Raw genomic sequence first — 20,179 nt, forward strand, 5'->3', positions numbered from 1 at the left:
ACACTATATTTTTTTTTCACACTTTTGTTTTGAGTGTTTTTAACAAGTCTAATCATAATTAAACACATAACGTAAACACTTGCAAAATATATTCAATTCGATTCTTACTTCATTCTATCCCACATATATTATTTTTCAAACAAAAAAAACCATACAAAACGGTTTAAAGTTTTGGTTAATTTGAGGAACTTATAAGCTTGTTCAAGTTGAAATATAATGCATTAAAATTAATATTACCTAAAAACTAGTTGCAATTTTGTTACAATTGTGATTAATATGAAAGAAATTAATCTAATGTATCAATAACCGAAGAAACGTTCGGACCAATAATATATATTACGAAAACATTTACCATATTTGCAAGACACTCAAAATTCTTTTAACCTTTATATATATCATATAAAAAATAAATAAATACACCAAACAAAAGAGTTGTATGACCCATGCATGTCATCACCTACTAATTAATGCCAAAGTCTAACGACATTTAAGCTATATTTATTGTATTTAGGGTCCTCATAACGAACCTAGCTCGGTAGATGTACTAGAACAACCTTATAAAATAACCTAGCTAGAATTAATTTGTTTAGGGTCTCCACCAAAGAAAATGCTTAAATTTGGATCAAGTATTTTTTTTTTATTTGGTTTTTGTAGATTAATTATAATAGATAAGGGTTATAAATACACCCTTCGGTACGGATGAATGTAGATACGCATGAATATGTATATATTTTTGGACATAAACAATTTAAACCTATATGAGAATATATAGGTTTATATTTTTAATGTGGTTCAAATATTTAGGTTTCGGTTTATGTTTATATATATGCATGTGCTTGAAATTAGGTATACAATTTTTAAGTCTTATGTATTTATTCCAAATTCATGTACGTAGATAAAAATGGACAAGAGTTGGATGACAAAGTCTAGGGGTACGAGGGAATACAGAGACGGGTGTAGATTGTTTGTGGAGTTTGCAGTTAGTAACTGTAGAACCCTTGATGGATTCATCTATTGCCCTTGTAAGGTTTGTCGAAATAACCGGCGCCACCCGCCGGGTTTCGTATTCGACCACTTGACAGGGGGAAAAGGAATGATGCCGGAATACACACTTTGGTTCTATCACGGTGAGAAGCATGTACAGGGTCTTCAAACCGGGTCTAATTCTAATCGCCCGGCCTCAGATGAGGGTGCAAGCGCAAATCAGGGTGGAGACATGCACGGAATGTTGCGTGATTTATTCGGCATGCACGAAGTAGTCAGGGAAGACAATTGTGAGCCTCAGGCCGTGGTGCAAAGGGGTGAGAAAATTGTGACCGAAGAAGCCGCTGAAGGCGATGCACTAAAGTACTACAACCTACTTAAAAAGGCGGAGGAAGCACTTCATACTGGGACAAAACATAGCAAACTAAGTGCGACTGTTCACCTGTACAACTTGAAGTGCGTTGGTGGACTTAGTAACTCGATTTTCTCGGCTTTCCTAGAGTTCATCAATCAGTTGTTGCCTGAGAGTAATGAAACTCTGCCAGTTAATACGTATGAGGCGAAAAAGTTTTTACGAGACATGGGACTAGGGTATGAGAAGATTTCGGCGTGCCATAATGACTGTATACTATTCTGGAAGGGCAATAAAGAGTTGGATTCATGTACCGTATGTGGAGAATCTAAATGGATGGAAGCAATCAATTTAGATGAGGACGGTCAACCCATATCGTCGGGCAAGAAACGTCCGGTGATGGTGTTGCGGTGATTTTCACTTATACCACGACTACAAAGGTTGTTTATGTCAGAACATACAGCACGCTTTATGAGGTGGCATGTAGAAGGCCGCACTAACGACGGCGTATTGAGGCATCCAGCCGACGGCGAAGTATGGAAGTCATTCGACAACTTACATCTGGAGTTTTCATCGGACAGCAGGAATGTAAGGCTCGGACTAACCTCGGATGGATTTAATCCATTTGGGAACATGACTACATCTCACAGCACTTGGCCTGTAATGGTTGTGCCCTACAACTTGCCTCCTTGGATGTGCATGAAACAAACATCTTTTATACTATCATTGATTATCCCGGGCCCAAGTCCACCTGGAATGGATATAGATGTTTACCTTCAACCCTTAATTGAGGAGTTACAAGAACTATGGAATGTAGAGGTATGCACATATGACGTCTCAAAGAAAAATAATTTTGTTATGCGAACGCAGTTGATGTGGACAATTAATGACTTCCCAGCATATGCAGATTTGTCTGGATGGTCTACCAAGGGTGAGAAGGCATGTCCTTGCTGTATGAACTCGACAAGGTCGAAATGGTTAAAACATGGCCATAAATAGTGTTATATGGGGCACAGGTGATACTTGCTCATGGATCATCCGTGGAGGCGGAACAAAAGGACATTTGACGGCAACGTAGAGCTAGAATGTGCCCCTGATATGCCAAGCAGGGATGAAGTCATAAGCCAATTAGAAGGGATGGTGTTTGGGGATGAGAACGCCGGTTAGGCAAGGCAGGCTGAGAAAGAAAAAGGAAAGAAGTAGAAGACGAATACTTCTAATGTGGTGTGGAAGAAGAAAAATATTTTCTTTAGGTTGCCGTATTGGAAAGATAATTTATTGCGGCATAATCTTGATGTTATGCACATAGAGAAAAACGTGATGGACAACATACTTGGTACAATATTGGACATTCCAGGGAAAACAAAGGACAACCTCGGCGCCCGCTTAGATTTGCAAGAAATGGGTTTGAGACGTACACTTCATCAATTTGTGGACCTGCAGGATGGTAAGACCTATATTCAACAAGCTACCTACACGATGTCCAAGGATGATAAAACACATTTTTTGAAAGTGCTACGAAATGTAAGGGTGCTCGACGGATATGCTTTGAACATTTCTCGTTGTATACAACTTAAGGACCGTACAATATCGGGGTTAAAGAGTCATGACAGTCATGTACTGATGCTGCAGCTTCTACCTATTGCATTGCGTGGATCATTTTCAAGCAACATGGTTAGACCTCTTATTGAGATGTCCACATTCTTCAGGTGCCTATGTTCAACAACATTGATCGAACAAGATATTGACCGACTACAGTGTGACGTCTGTATCACGTTGTGCAAGATGGAACACGTTTTTCCCCCCAACTTTTTTACGAGTATGGTTCATGTGGTCGTGCATCTTATCCGTGAATGCCGACTCGGTGGACTAATACAGTATAGATAGATGCATCCACCAGAAAGGTAAAATGTGTTTATGGATATTCTTGCATTTTTTGGTTTTAGGTGCCAATACATGTCAAGTACTAACTAAACTGAAAATATGTATTGGTTCATATTTAGGAGCCTTGGAGTATTTAAATCTAATGTGCGCAACAAAGCGGCTCCAGAGGGTTGCATTGCGGAGGGCTACATAGCAACTGAGTTGGTGACGTTTTGTTCGAGATATTTAGAGAACACACCAACCTTTCACAATAGGATACAAAGAAATCCGGATGGTTCAAAGGGAAATGGAACACGAGTCCGCCTCGACCGAATCACAATGACACAGATACACCGGTATATTATGTTCAACTTGGACGAGTTTCATCAATTGCGGACGTAAGTCGAGATCTTTTGCCCGCACCTTGCATGCTCAATGAACTTGTGACAATATTGTTCGTATTGAATTATAATTAACATAATTTCGAATTGTAGGATGCACATGGATACGCTTAGGCGATCATGCAATAGGGGACGAACAACAGAGGCTCAGTTGGAAACCCAATATTATGACTTGTTTTGCGAGTGATACCGTGACTACGTAAGAATGATGTGATGTTTACCTAAAGCAATTGTCGGAGTTATTTGCGTGCTATGTTTTTTAAAATCAACTAAAGTTAGTAACCGTGCGTTTCCATTGTACGTAGTATATTTATAGGTCGATCGATTGGACGAGCGATCCAAAAAGGAACTTGGTGACAAATTGGTAATGCATTGTAGAGGGCCGAGGGAGGTGGCAGTCAGATACAATAGATATATGGTTAAGGGCAAGTTATTTCGCACTATTGCATCTGATGCCGGAAAGAGGACTCAGAACAGCGGGGTGTGTGTGTGCCGACTCTTGATGGCGACACGTACTACGGGAAGTTAACGGAAATACTTGAGGTTGAGTATTACGACAAGACTAAGTACGTAATGTTTAGGTGTGATTGGGTAGACAACACCAGGGACAAGGGGTACAAGGTGGATGAGTATGGTATAGTACTTGTCAACTTCAAAAACCTTGTCCACACGGGAGAACTAGTTTCTGATGAGCCGTATGTACTAACTTCACAAGTTGACCAGGTATTTTACGTACAAGATGATAGGTGCCCAGATTGGGCTTGCGCAGTAAGGACCAAACCTAGAAACATATACGACGTTGGTCAGGGTGAAGGACATCAAGATTCATGTGCCAATTACCACGAGTGTGAGCCTCTCATATTGCCCATAAATTTTGATCACGATCTACAAGATCATATCGAATACGTCAGACACTACTTAGATCCAACCGAAGCGTATGTATATATATTAATATAATTAATTTTATATTTATTTTTAGATTGGTAGTTGTTCACTACATGCACATTACATCAACACACTTGATTAAGCTGTGCATTTGCTAAAATCTGATATATATCTCATGTACCATTATGAGTCATGCATACTTAAGGTAGTGAATATTTCATACATTGTATATGAAATTAATTGGGTTTGTGGTGTTTTTTCACAGGGTACCATGAGTACTAGAGGGAAGAAGAGAGCACGCTGGGGCTCGTCAGTAGTGCGGCAGTCTATGTCGCCTGGGTCTCCGGCAAGCCAACTTGATGACAGCGAGCAACAAGACGTTGCTCAGCTTCTAGGGATACAGGAAGGATATCGACCAGTCCTTCCAGGTACTATGGGAGGGGAGACCCCTGTCCATGTTCCATACAGTCGGGCAGGCATGGCCCAGATGGGGTATCAGATTGGTTCGTACCGGGATAGCGAGTTACGACAATGTTTTGAGGGCGACGTCGAGCAACTAGACACCCAGCATAGTGCAGGTACACCCGCCTGTTTTTTTTTTTAAATGGGAAAACTTCACTAAGGACCCCTAAACTTCCACCCGTTTTGAAATACCTCCCATGAACTTCAAAATCTCTCAATTTAATCCTCTGAACTTTCAATTGCTTTCAATTTGGACCCCTCCATCAGATTTTAAACGTCACATGACGTTTATACCCCTAACTTTTGTATAAAATTCGAACTTGTAAAACATTTTTTTATTTTTTAAAAAATAAAAATCAGGGATATTTTGGTCTTTTTTTGAATTTTTAACGGCTAAAATTAACGGAAGGGTCCAAATTGAGAGCAATTGAAAGTTCAGGGGACTAAATTGAGAGATTTTAAAGTTCAGGGGGGGTATTTCAAAACGGATGGAAGTTTGGGGGTTCTTAGTGAAGTTTCCCCTTTTTAAATTCATAAGTTTGAAAATTTTTAACTATAGTGGTGCAATATTAATTATATTTAACTACAACTACAACTTCAGAGAATTCTAAATATTCTAAAAAAATACAAAGCAGGTATGGAGGACAGTGAGACACAGGCCCAAGAAGACATGGTTGGTGGGGCACAGGCCACGGATGACCCGTAACCCATCGACCCTGCTCCCGACGACTAGTCAGGCCCTCGGCAGGTCCGGACCATAAGTAAGTGTATATATGAACTTCTAAATTAAGAGTTTGAATATGTTGTAGTCATTCTAAATTGTTAATATCATCAACAAATTAAAATATTACGGGAAGATTATCAAAATGCTGCATGCATTATAAATATATTTCAAATTGTTGGCTTCAATTTGGTCTACTATGAAATAGTGTTGGTTGAGATAATTATTTAGAGTTATTCATGCACGTATAAATGGATATAACTACATGGCACAAAGCAATACATGCATATCAATATCATCAAGAACAGTTCTTCATAAACTTAATTTTGTAACTCTAAATATAAATAGATATAAATGCACTCAATGCTAGAGAGGGTGCTTTTCCTTTGTGTTTATCATCTCTTCCATTGAACCCCCAACATTAATAACCTATATGGAAGTTTTATAATTGCAATGGAAAAAAGAAAAAGATCATATGTCTCACATAATTGCCATGGGAAAAACGAAGTTCATTTTCTTATGTCTATATATTATTGATTGCTCTGTGACCATGCATATATATATTGACTTAATTTTTTTCTATTTTTTTTATATGAATTTTCTGCTAACTTCAACGTTTTACCTATTTTAGTTATATCATTTACTGTGGAAGAGTTAACAACTGAGTTGGGTGAATATTCGGGCATTTTTCTTTCACGTTACCGACGTGATTGTTTGTATTTGGGCTCAATGATTGTTTGTATTATCATCTGCAGTTAGTGGATTTTATTTGTTTGGTGGTTGTTTTATTGGTGAATATTGTTTGTTTTATCATTTGCAGGTAATGGACATCGTCGAGAGGATGCTATGGATGTCAATGATCGATAGTCTGGTTGAGAATTTGAGGCTATTCACACTTGTGTATAAGTTGATGTAATTGTATTTGTGATTAGTGTATATTATGTTAGTATGTGACATTTTTGATGTGTTGAAGTTAGTTTTGGTGGATAGTTTGTGATTGGTGTATATTATGTTAGTATGTGTCATTTTTGGTGTGTTGAAGTTAGTTTTGAGGGATAGTTTGTGATTGGTGTATATTATGTTAGTATGTGCCATTTTTGGTGTGTTGAAGTTAGTTTTGGTGGATAGTTTGTGATTGATGTTAATGGATATGATGTATGTTATTTGATGGAAAAAATTGTATATTATTTGCATGGATTTGATGGATAGATTGAATATCAGATTAATCGTAACACAAAATTCGGGTATAGTCCTGAAATAAATCACAAAAAATATAGGGGGGAGGGAAAAAAAAAAATTCAAAACGAACCAAATTTGCCGACGTGTCAATTTTTGACACGTCAATAATATTCTGACATGTCAAAATTGACACGTCAGAAAATTCCTCACGCGCCATGTTTGCACGTTGAAAAATTTCTAACGTGTCAAAAATTGACACGTCAGGAATTATTTTTGACGTGTTAAATACAACACGTCAGAATTCCCTGATGTGTTGGATTTAGCACGTCAGTAATTTCTGACGTGCCAAAAATGGCACGTCAGAAATTCTCAATTCCTGACACCCACATTCTTCACGACTGAAACACGTCAGGATGGCCCCGTCAGGAGGATTTATTGACGTGTCAGACGACCTGACACGTCAATAAACCTATGTCAATAAAAATTCATTTTTTTTATAGTGTACGCGCCAAATACAGAACAATATTTTCAAATAAGTAAAATACATTTTACGTCGAAACAAACCGAACTTAAAATTTAACTCTAAAAAAAAAAAAAAAACTCTTGGATAGTGAATATATATATATAGAAAATGATTATCTTGTAGTGGCATGGCGTTCACCGAATTCCCTTTGTTCTCTTGTACGGAAAAAAAATTGTGCTTAATTGCTAAATTTTCGATCTTCTTATGTGTTTGGCAACTGCTTTTATGTGATCTCTATCTAGATATATACGTTGTTAAAAAAAGAATACAAACTAATTTGGATAAATAACATTTCCTCGAATCGCTACAAAAAAAAAAAAAAAAAAAAAAAATCAATTTCTGACATGGCTATAGTACAGAATTTTTTTGCCACGTCATTAATTATTAACGTGTGAAATTTTTTAACGTAGCCAAAATACCATGTAAGAAATTTTTGACATGTAAAACTACTACGTCAAAAATTTCTAACATGTAAAAATAGCACGTCAGAAATTCTTGACGTCTCTAACGTGTGAAAATAATACGTCAAAAATTTCTGACATATTAAATATTGGCACATCACTAAAAAAAAAAATGAACGAAATATTCAGCTTTTTCCTTTTTCTCTCTCTTCTTTCCCTTTATTCTTTTATTCTTTATTCCCTTATTCTTTATTCTTTATTCTTCTTTCCTTTTATTCTTTTATTCAACATTTATTTTTTCCCTTTTCTTTTAATTCCCCACACTCTCTCTCTCCTCTCTTAATCTCCCTCTTCTCTCTACACAGCCGGCCAACTCTCTCTAGAGGGAAGAAGAAAAAGTAAAGCAACAGAGAAAAAGACTAAGCAGCAGAAGAAGAAAAAGAAAAGGAGAAGAGAAGAAGAAGAGAAGCAGAAGATAAAAAAATAAAAAATAAAATAAAAAATAAAAAGAGAGAAGAAAAGAAGAAGAGAAGATAAAAAGATTTTTTTGGATTTTTAAAGATTTGTTGAGTTTGACGTTTAAATTTTTTATTTTTCTGATTGATTTTTTTATTTTGGTTTTCGATTTTTTGAAGATTTTTTGGATTTAAGTTTTTGAAAATTAATAAAGAAAATAAGAGAGGGAGAGCCGGAGATCAAACGAAATTGGAGAAAAGAAGGGAGAGAGAGTGAGTGTCATGTCACATTACACCTTTTTTCCTAAAACTTTAAATGGAGGTGTACTGTTTGACGGTTTAGGAAAGTAAAACTGATAAGGTAAAATAAAATGAGATGCCTCGGGTGGTGATTATGTGAATAAAAATTGATCCTCATAAAAAAAAATGTCACGTGATAAATGTTTTTTGACGGTTAATATCGTGAGGACAATAACTCTTTTGGCCATAGGAGTACCAAGAAAGAGACAACCATATTTATCACGTGATGGTCAGGATCATATGGACAGTAACTCTTTCGGCCATAACGGTACTAACGAAGAAAAAGACAACCATAGTGCAGGGATCAAACTTGGATGGTTTTTGGGTGTCTTTTGCTTTGCTTCTACTCGCTCCCAAGCACATCGAAGTTTGATCATTGTGCTATGTGTTGTCCAGTGCTCCCAATAAAATAAGGCCCCAAATAATTATAGTATAATTAAGTTTATTTTTAAAAAATAATAATAATAATAATAATAATAATTAAAACCCTAATTATGACAAAAAGTTAGTTAATGCTTTTTAATTAAGGGTCTAATTATGGTAAAAAATAGTTTGAGTGGTACTTTTGTTCTTTATAATTTGTGAAGAACAAAAATATCTCTTAAGTATAACTAACTGAGTATTATTCTTCACTAGGGACCCGGCTTCAATGCGGTTAAAAAAAGAACTGCAATCTGCTGTTAAAAAACGAACCTTGTAAGGGAAAATTTTAAAATAGACGACGTTATCCCTTTAAAAAAACTAACGAATTCGTCTAACAGAAACACTACGGACCTTCTTCAAAGTCGCCCATGGCAACCATGTCTATGACTCAGCTTATTCCCCCAAGTTGCTTCCTCACCGACGCCTAGTAGGTGATACTAGTAATAATATGCATACCATTGAAGGCTTGAAGCTGGCGGCTCTTGAGGACCAAGACCGCAAACGTCAACTACAGGTGATGGAACGTGATGAAATTTTTTGATTTATCAAAAGCGAGGCACAAACAATTGGAAATAAGCTTAATTAGATTCTATTATTACCTTCTATAGTCAAAGCCTGGTTTGATACAAAATGCTAATGGGTATTCTCACTCCAACTGCAATGAACATGATAGAGTCCGAAGCTGAAGGGCCAGGAAACCCAATCGGAAATACGTTGAATAATTTGTTAGCGTATCAGATCAGTTTACGAAGTGTGATCAAAATGCCAACATTTATAGTAGATATGGATAAAGAATGACTTTCAGAGTGCTATCAAGAAAAATACCACATTCAATGTTTAACGTAGCATAGAACACGAAGGAAACGTGTAGCAAGTGGCCCCTGTTTTGGTTGGGTAAAACAGGGGTGAACAGAGGAATTTTAATGGGCAGGGAAGATCAACAACGTAGATAGCATTGAGCATGGTTGAGATGGTAAGAACATGGATAACTGTCAGTATATCATGGGTAGTCGCGTCGACGTAGTGAGTGGTTAATATGAGTAAGTGTTTAGATTTATGGGAAAAGGGGGAGGTAAATGAGAAGTCACTTGTCAGCTGGGACTTGCAGATGGATTGGCAAGGTCATATGTGATAATTGTAGTAGAATATTCAAAGAGAAGGCGATTGCATGGAGCAGATTGTAAGAGTACTCGAAAGCGGCTTGTTAGCTGGTAGTCTGGTAGATCAAGGTCCAGTGGTCCATTGGTGCACTACATTGCCATCTCTACTTCTAGTCTTTTATTTGCCTACAGTGGAGGCCTAGCTAGGCATAAAAAAAAATAATAAAAAAAAAATAACGAGGGGGAAGAAAATATAAGGAAGAAGATAGCGAATGCTTTAGCTACGACCTAATAGGTCCCTGATGCCATTAAGGGACTCTTTGGTTTTCATCTTAGCCATTAAAATTCAGAATCTCTTGAATAGCATTCAAACAAATTAATGTTTATCACATTTTTTTTTTATTTTAACTTTTTCAAAGTACCTGCATCTAACTTAACATTTTAGGTTTTAGCTATCAACTTTTACTTTTTTATTTAATATATTATTTATTTATCTACTTTTTCTATTCCCAAATAAGAGAGAAAAATATTATATATATATATATATATATATATATATATTGACATTTCCACACAAGGGGAGAGGGAGGGTGATTCGAACTAGTACCTCCGATTTATAAGGTGTGATTTTCAATCGATTGAACTATCCCTTGAGAACATTAGATATATATTGTTGAGCTACATTGCTCAATAACTCTGTTGAACACTGTAGTTACTCAACAAACGTTTGGTTACTTTGTTGAGGCGGATGTAAAGTGTTTTTAACCATATACCTCAACAAAATAGCCAAATGGTTACTTTATTGAGTGGGATGTGAATGCTCTAAACTAACATATTGGTTAAATTTGTTCATAAAAATGATTTTTAGAATAAAGTAAATTTCATTTTGCGCAAATTAAATTCTACATAGAAAAGAATTATATGTAGTTCAATACAAAATATGACATTTGTTGAAATTAAATGTCTCCTAACGAAGATGAATTTTGAAAGTCATTTGAAAAAAAATAATAATAATAAGGGCAAAACATAAGAAGAATGATTTCAAATTAAAATTATTTAATTAAATTTTTAAATATAAAATAGACCCTACTTAAGTTTAGGCGCCAAAATATATGGTAATTTAACATGATTCCATTGAGTCGCAACCTAAATTCTCCTGCCCCCTCCAAACAATATTTTTATATATTTGTTATAATTGCAATAACGCTTCTTCTTACAAAACTTGATTCTTAAATCTATCAGTTTTCAAAGACTTGTACGTTGTAACAATTAATTAGAAAAAATAAAAAAGAAAAAGTACGTTGTAACAATTAGATTTGTGCTGTAATTTAATCCACGTACTCACACCGGCCTCACGCTGTCTCTTTCTATATAAGAAGTCATAGCATTGCCTTCCCTCTCACTCCCCACCACCATGGCCATCTCCTCTGCAGCTTGGCTACTCTTCTCCTCTTTTCTCTTTCTCTCCCACGGTGTTCTTCAACTTCAAGCTTCCCATCATCTTTACAGAGACATTAAGGCTTCTTCATCTCCTCCTGCATTCCAGCCTTACAGAACTTCTTATCACTTCCAACCCCCCAAGAACTGGATCAACGGTATAATTATTTATTCTTTCCCCTTTCTTTCTTGCTTTAAATATGTCTCATTTTTTAATTTTTGATGTTTCTTTTCTTCTTTTTATTTTTTTGTCATCTTACCATCTTCTGATGCTGAAATGGACGAATGGGTTGTCTTTGGAAATGCAGATCCAAATGGTTGGTTCCTTTCCAACTTGGTTTTTAAGGTTTTTTGAATATCAAATCCAATTTGTCGATTTAATTTACAAAATAATAATAATAGATCTAATTTTTATATAGTATTTGATGTGATTAATCCATGTCTGTAGGACCAATGATTTACAAGGGAGTTTACCATCTATTATACCAGTACAATCCAAAAGGTGCGGTGTGGGGGAACATTGTCTGGGCCCACTCAACATCAACGGATTTAGTGAACTGGACCCCACATGTTCCTGCCATCTACCCATCACAACCGTCGGACATCAACGGTTGCTGGTCGGGTTCCACCACAATCCTCCCCTCCGGCAAACCGGTCATTCTTTACACTGGAGTCAACCCACAGAACCAGCAAGTCCAAAACCTGGCCACACCCAAAAACCTCTCCGACCCGTATCTGACGCAATGGGTCAAGTCGACCAAAAATCCGCTAATGGCCCCTACTATAGCCAACCAAATCAATGCAAGCTCATTTAGAGACCCGACCACCGCTTGGTTAGGCCCCGACCGGATATGGAGAGTGCTCATTGGAAGCAAAAGGAACCGCCGTGGATTAGCTATTCTATACCGGAGTAAAGATTTTGTTCACTGGACTAAATCCCAGCACCCACTTCACTCGGCAACTGACACCGGAATGTGGGAATGCCCCGATTTCTTCCCGGTTCGGATCAATGCCAATATTGGCGTTGACACGTCAGTTATCGGCCCGCATGTTAAACACGTGCTCAAGCTGAGCCTGGACGACACCAAACATGATTACTACACGGTCGGAACTTATAACCTAAACAAGGATATTTATGTTCCGGACAAGGGACAGGTGGACAACGATTCCGGATTGAGATATGATTATGGGAAATTTTATGCTTCAAAAACTTTCTTTGATGGTGCAAAAAATAGAAGAATCTTGTGGGGTTGGATTAATGAGTCCTCCAGCGTCGAAGATGATATCAAGAAGGGATGGTCTGGAGTAATGGTAATTCATGGTGAACTAATTATAAGTGTGCTTTATATTTATTAAGCAAACCTAGAATTTATTTGATTTTAATATTATTATTATTATTTGGCACATTTTGCAGGCAATTCCAAGGAGCATTTGGCTGGATAAATCCGGTAAACAATTAGTGCAATGGCCGATTAGTGAACTTGAAAGGCTGCGGGAAAACCAAGTCAACTTGCCTAATCAAGTGCTTAAGGGAGGATTAGCACTTGAAGTTTCTGGTGTCACATCGGCACAGGTGAATTTCTTTTTGTTGTAATTTCTTTTTTCTTTTCTATTTTTCTATACCTAGTAATAAGGAAAAAAATGATCTTAACGGAGCTGAATAAAAGAGAATTGTTTATAAACCGAACCCACAAAAGTACTCCGGCTATCTAAGTGATGGCTAGCTGAAAGAGGATATCTCCCGCTCCTTGGCTGATGTAGGATAAGCTCTCTCTCTTTTTTCTTTTCTTTTTTTAGTAAGGAAAGAAATAACATTAATAGAAGTGAATATAAGAGTTTATATGGCTCAAAATAGTTATATTTAGCTATTATGAGCTATTTTACATACCTCTCCGGCAAACCCTTTAAAATAGAGAGTTTTCATCCGATTTACTACAAGTTATAATAGCAGCTTCTACTAATATAATACAATTTTTTTTCTCATCTTGTTTCTCTCTTTTAGTCAATTTTTTCCTTTCCTGGCCTCTCTCTTCTCCCTCGTCTAATTTTTTTTTTTTAAAAAAATAGAGAGTAAAATAGAAAATAAAGTGTACATAGAAAAATCAATGACTAAATTAAAAATTTTGCATAGCTATTTTGATTACTCTCGTTAGAGACGCCCTAAGCATAACCTGAAAAGCTACCATATCAAGGCAATTGCTTAGCCGAATGAAAGAGTTCTTTTCATGGTAATTCGGCAATGAGATTTTGCCACATGGAATTGTACAAGTCGATCAAAATCCACTAAGAATATTGATTTTGTTAATGTAGTAATTCTCTAGATATCTTTGACCTTTCTTGCAGGCTGACATAGAGATTTCATTCAGAACAATTGAGTTGCAGAATGCAGAAAAGCTGGACCCAAGCTGGACCAATCCACAAGCACTTTGTAGCCAAAAGGGTGCGTCAGTAAAGGGGCGGTTGGGACCATTCGGGCTGCTGGCTCTGGCTTCGAAGGGCTTGCAAGAGCAAACGGCAGTGTTCTTCAGAATATTCAAAGGCCAAGACAAATATGTGGTGCTCATGTGCAGTGATCAAAGCAGGCATAACCCATATATACAATCTTCTTCCTTTGCCCATCAAATTTCTTTGCCAAAAATTCAAAGATTTGAACTCTAGCTTTTATTATTCTTATTATTATTATTTTCTCTGGCTGGCAGATCTTCCCTAAATAATGGTAATGATAAGACCACTTATGGTGCTTTTCTGGATGTCAACCCTTCTAGTGAGGAGCTGTTACTTAGAAGCTTGGTGAGTTGTTGCTACAAAATTGTATACATTTATTCAAATTTCTTTACTTTTCAATGTGCACGTCAATCTAATTTCGTGGCCTCCACTCGTTACATTTCCGGGATATTTAGAACCAAATGGGATTGTGTTGGCAAACAGAGTTTTTTTTTTTTTTAGATAAATTTTTATTTAAAAGAGTTTTTTTTTTTTTGATTTTTACTTAAGGGTATATTTTTGCTTTGCACAATTAGTCATATACTACGGGTTTATTTGGGTTTATCATTTCAAAAGGTGCGACTTAAAAATAGCAATTTGAAAACATGTTGTTTTTTATTTTTGGAGATTAGGTAAATAGAAAGTTTGTGTCTACAATCCTATTCAAAAAGTTAGGGGAACAAAAAAACTTTCTTATCTGTTGGGGTTGGCACACCCATGAATGTATCTGAAAATCTCTGAAACTAAGAGTTAATGACCGCATTGCAAGCAAAATTTATATAAACAAGTAGATCACGTATGAAATTTCTCACATTATCTGTCTACATTACTAGCGGTTCAAACCAATAATGGATATATAAATCTGTTTGACTAATGAGTTTTTTTCCAAATTTTGGGCCCCAAACCGCACAAATGCAGGCATCTATAGATCCAATCCAATGGTTTCCTACTCCTTAAGATGTCTAGAGATGCTTTTACATTCATCATTTTATTTTATTTTTGTCCAAATTGATCCAATATCTTGTTTATCCGTTTCTCACAGATCGACCATTCAATTGTGGAAAGCTTTGGTGGAGAAGGAAAGGCATGCATCACAGCTAGGGTATATCCCACATTGGCAATTCAAAATGAGGCCCACTTGCATGTTTTCAACAATGGCACTGAGAATGTTCAAATCACAAGATTTAGTGCTTGGAGCATGAAGAAAGCCATAATCACTTGAGGGTTGAAACTCTAATTATTGCGTTGGTGTTGGAAACAAATATCTTGTTCCTGTTTTTCTTTAATTATTGTTGTGTTAGTGTCAGGGCAGGCTCGATATGTTGTAAGGCCTAAGGTGACAATTTAAGATGGGGCCTATTTAATATTTAAATATTAAGTATTTTTAAAATTTTTACATTATATTATATTTCTAATTTTTTTTTTTCCTTTTTTTCTCGTTCTTGAAATTCAACAATATAATGTTAGTAATAAATTTGTCTAGAAATTATTTTTTAGATTCAATTCATACATTTATAATTAAAAAATATTTTCACAAAAGAATAATTAAACCTGATTTATCAAAGGAGGAATTGACCCCTGTGGAAAATAATAATAATAATAATAATTCTTTGCTCGACACATAAACAACCTCTTATCAACCCACGTGGACTTTGTCAAACTTTCAAGCAAAGGTAAGGGAAAGAGCCAATGACGCATGTCTTTACAGAGTAAAAAAAATAAAAAATAAAAAACAAAACAAAACAAAAAACAAAAAACAAAAGGCACATGAGAATGCAATTACAACAACGCTATTACATCTCTTTAAGTGCTTAAAAACCAACACTAAAATGCAGAGTCCTCTTCAAAATAGTTAATGCGATGAAAAATAGAGCTCACATAAAGAATATGAAACTTTTTTTTTTTTCTTTTTAACAAAAAATAAAAATAAAAAGAAATAAAAAGGAAGTAAGAAAAATAGTTCTTGATCTTTATGATAGTTTTCAAGCAATTGTGATGGTCGGTTTTGATAAATTAATTCCATCAATTGATGTTGATGTTCTGACTACGAATTTTGGGTTTTTTTCTTTTTAAATATTTACTTGTCACTAGTCACTACATAAAAGTATGTTGACGTTGTGACAAAAAAGCTTGTGTAGTACTCTACCTTTTTTTTTTTTTTTTTTTTTTTTTTAAAGGAAAATCTTTCATAATCGAAAAAAATTAAGAGCATAATGTTTTTACATTAGAGAAAATAAAGTTTTGATAAATCATAGTCAAAGTTACGAAGTTACAACGTCATAGAGACAAACATAAAATCTTACAATCAAGTTATATATATGCAGGGACGGAGGAAAGGGGAGAACTGGCAGGGGCCACCCCCCCCCAAATGACAAGAAAAAAAAATTCTGAGGTAAATTTTTTTTTTTTTTTATAGTTATTTTTTGCTAATTGGCCCTTACCAGCTAAATTTTTTAGACATGGCCCCTGCCCATTTGCAAGGCTGGCTCCGTCTCTGTATATATGACTTCGATCAACATCCATTAACTAATGTCCAAACTTCAGTTATAGCACAGATCTGCTTCAGGCAAACTCAATCCAATATATAGGCAGGGGCGGAACTAGGATTTGAGGTATGGGGGGACGAAATTTTTTTTTTTTTTTTGGGTTGGGGAAATGGACGGACTCGTATAAATACAAAAGAATATAGATACACATAATCTCTTTATATGTATGTTTGTATAAAATAAAAGTATAAAAGTGTTACATCTAATCTCATGGCATCACAAATACATAATAATATAAAAAACTAGCAAAATAGCATAGAATAAAAAATAAATTTTTTTTAAAAAAAAAATTAGCAAAATAAATTAAACACGATTTATAGGGTCTAAGAAAAAAAGTACCTTTGGGCGTTAACTATTTTTCGTAACAATCCCCACAAGCCCCAAATAACAAGAAGAGAAATGTTAAAAGTTGAGTCAAACAATGGTGCAATCATAAATGATTAAACCATTTAATTTGTGATGTCAAACCAAATATTATAAACCTAAATGATGTCAAAATAACTATTCAAAAAACTGATTGTTGGGTTTTTTTTTTTTTTTTTTTGATTGTTGGTTAGAAGCTACTCAAAGACCCCAAATCATTTAACTTTTTTCATTCACATATTCAATCAAAGTCCTAAATCCAATTGAGTTTTTAATTAGAAGCGAACTAGAATATAGAGGGAAACTAAATGAATTGGGTATTTTAGGTTTTTTATATTGAAGGAGGGTGCAAGGTTTTTAAAAAATAAAATTAAAAAAAAAAAGAAATAAAGGGAAAACAAATATTATTTTTTTGGGGGGAGCAAAACTATAAAAAATAATTAAAATAGACACATATATTATTTTTAGGGAGCAAAACTAAGAGAAAAAATTAAAAGGAGATACAAATATTATTTTGGGGGGACAAAATATCATTTTGGAGGGACAAATTTATAAAATGGGTAGATTTTTAAGGCAATTAAGAAAATTTTGAAAGATTTTGGGGGGACATTCGTCCCCCCAACACTAGCTGTAGGTCCGCCCCTGTATATAGGTATCTCATATTCTCAACTTTTATTTTACCGGCCATAAAAGCAAAACCCTTACACTGAAACTAATCTTCCTAGACCCAAAGGCCAAGACAAAATCCTTCACCCCAAAGCAGATTTAAGGAGAAGTTAAACCCTTATTCAAAAAACTAACCAAAAAAAAAAAAAAAACTAGCAAACAGCTACAACAGTCGAGGCGAGGGAACTAGGTGAAAAGCCCAACCGATTGCAGGGAGGTGAAGAGCAGTGCAGCATGATGAAGGGTGGACAGAGGCAGTGTAGCATAAGCAAAGGGATGGCCGGCGCAACTAAACTAGTTGGAAAAACCAAAAAAAAAAAAACAAAAAAAAAGAAAAAAAACAGTAAGGGATGGGGAGGAAAGAAGAGGGGAGGAGGGGAAAGGAGGGAGGGACAAGTCTAGTAGTACTCTACTCTTGCAGTCATGTTCATAATATTCTGTTTTAAATTAATTTTAATTTTCCTGCGTTTTTCATTTGTTATACTTTTTTTAAGTGGGTCATTGTAATAGTTGTTGCCAATTGTAATTATATGTATTTGTATGAGTATGGTACATCCCATTTAGCATAACAAAAACTGATTGTGAGGAAAAATGCATGACATGTAGCAAATTTTTTACTATGGTTATTTATTTAATAAAAAAATATATAAAAATTTTCAATGTGATTTCGCTAAGTTGTAAATAGCTTTTTGAGATTTAAATAGTTACTAAAAACTTCCTAAGATAAGCGAATGATACAATCAAGTACTTGGACGCATTTTCCTTGGCAAATAAGATGTAATCTTTTAATATGTCATGTCGACATCAATAATTTTGTGCCAAATATTTTTATAATTAATAAAAAAAAAATTCAAGCGGTTCGTCCCCTGGCCAAAGGGTCTCCATGGACTATATATATATAAATTTTTAGAAAGAATAACCTATAAACATTGTTGAGGATAAAATTTGTTATGGGTCTCAAGCAATTTCATTAAAATAAGTTAAAGTTACATAGAGTTTTACATTTACTAAACTGCTCCAAATATTTCAATGGTGACTATTATATTAAAGGTATAAAACGCATCGGGTAAAGAGAGTCAATTCATCTCTAAAAACTCTTACTTATTGCTATATTCTCATTTCAACTAAGAATGCTAACTTAAGCATCAAAGTTTTCTCAAACTTTGAATTGATGAATTCTTAAACGCTTTTACTATTTTACAAGCAGCTCATCACCAATCAAGCCATACCAAAAAATCTCTAACAAACATATATATAAAAGCTTAGACACATTTCTTTTTTTAATTGGGGACAACATACATGGCTGATTATTCAACAGCATCTGTGGAATAACAAAAATTTATAAAGTGATCCATTAAATAATATCTCTAAATAAGATTCTCTTGCTTTTGGTCGGGAATGAGATAGTATAATAATTTACAAAGTACAAATTCTTTGGCTTTACTAACTTTAAATGCCTTAAAATTAATATTTTGAAAATTACACGATTGCTTTCTTTAAGAAAAATAGTCACACTTTCCAAAAGATACCATTGTTCAGCAATTTAAACAATTTCATAAAACTTGATTTAATAATTTATATCTTCTTTTTGAGTGAAAAAGCTGATACACAAGGAGGGAATGTTAAAAAGCCAGATGGATACAAATACCGACAGGACGGAATATAACATATAATTAATTATTTCATTTCCGCAGAAAATTTAAAAGAAAAATCCTATTTTAATCAGCAAGTTGAGCACATTTTAATGGGAAAGCATGTGAAGGAGCCTCTTAAAATGACGTAAAAAAAAAAAAAAAAAAAAAACTTAGAAAATAAGGGAGAATGCAGCGACCAGATGTGGACCCGTATATACCGGATTAGTAGACTTGCTTGGGGTACCACTTTCCGATTGGGATGCTCAAATTCGACTTTCTACACAAACGCTCCGGTCTTGATTTATACTTGTCTTTTGCGAAAGCCGCAGGTGTTTAGGGTTTACTCCCGACACAGTAAAGAAGAGGTCGGAAGTTCTACGTCATTAAAAAAAATGATAAATGTAAAATTGGTTCCTCTAGTTGACTTTAATTATAAATCATTCCATGTAGTATAAAAAATAATTTATAGGTCCTTAGTGTAAGCTAAAATAATTGTTTATTCCCTAAAATCAATTTTCATGCTGTAAAGACAAACGCATTTTTAATAAAAAGAGTAACCAAATTTTCTCCAACTTAATTTGAAGGAAAACCTTATCACAATTTATTAACTTGAATGTTGTTTTTATTTATTTTACAATGGTTAGAAAATGTAACTGTCAAATTCTCGCAAAATGCTCCCAAATCATTGCGAGGAAGGTGAAAACGAGAGAGAGTTACGCATAAAGTAAAATTTTAGGGATATAAGAGATTAAATTAATTTACTGAAACAGTATGACTTGGAGTGATGACTGATGTGTAATCTTAGTTGGTGTCCTAAAATGATATGAAAAATCCTAGTTGTCAATTTCTAAAGTCATAAATTAATAATAACATGTGCCATGCTTTTATTGGGTGTGACATGACATAGTGACGGAGCCACAACACTCTTTTGAAGATTTTTTTTAAAAAATTTTCCCACCACAAAATAAATATATATATATATATATATATATATATATAT

The 20,179-nt window shown here is 34.9% G+C and overlaps 1 protein-coding gene across 1 annotated transcript; it reads left to right on the plus strand.

Moving 5' to 3' along the window:
• Nucleotides 1-11,463: 11,463 nt before the first annotated feature.
• On the plus strand, nucleotides 11,464-15,315 carry LOC132187598 (beta-fructofuranosidase, insoluble isoenzyme CWINV1-like). The gene is made up of 7 exons (XM_059601956.1): nucleotides 11,464-11,644; nucleotides 11,795-11,803; nucleotides 11,935-12,797; nucleotides 12,901-13,059; nucleotides 13,830-14,068; nucleotides 14,186-14,276; nucleotides 15,013-15,315. The coding sequence occupies exons 1-7, from the start codon at nucleotides 11,464-11,466 to the stop codon at nucleotides 15,190-15,192; spliced, it is 1,722 nt and encodes a 573-aa protein (XP_059457939.1). The 3' UTR covers nucleotides 15,193-15,315.
• The last annotated feature ends 4,864 nt before the right edge of the window (nucleotides 15,316-20,179 follow it).

Source organism: Corylus avellana, chromosome ca7, assembly GCF_901000735.1.
Source record: "Corylus avellana chromosome ca7, CavTom2PMs-1.0".
Taxonomy (NCBI): Eukaryota; Viridiplantae; Streptophyta; class Magnoliopsida; order Fagales; family Betulaceae; genus Corylus; species Corylus avellana.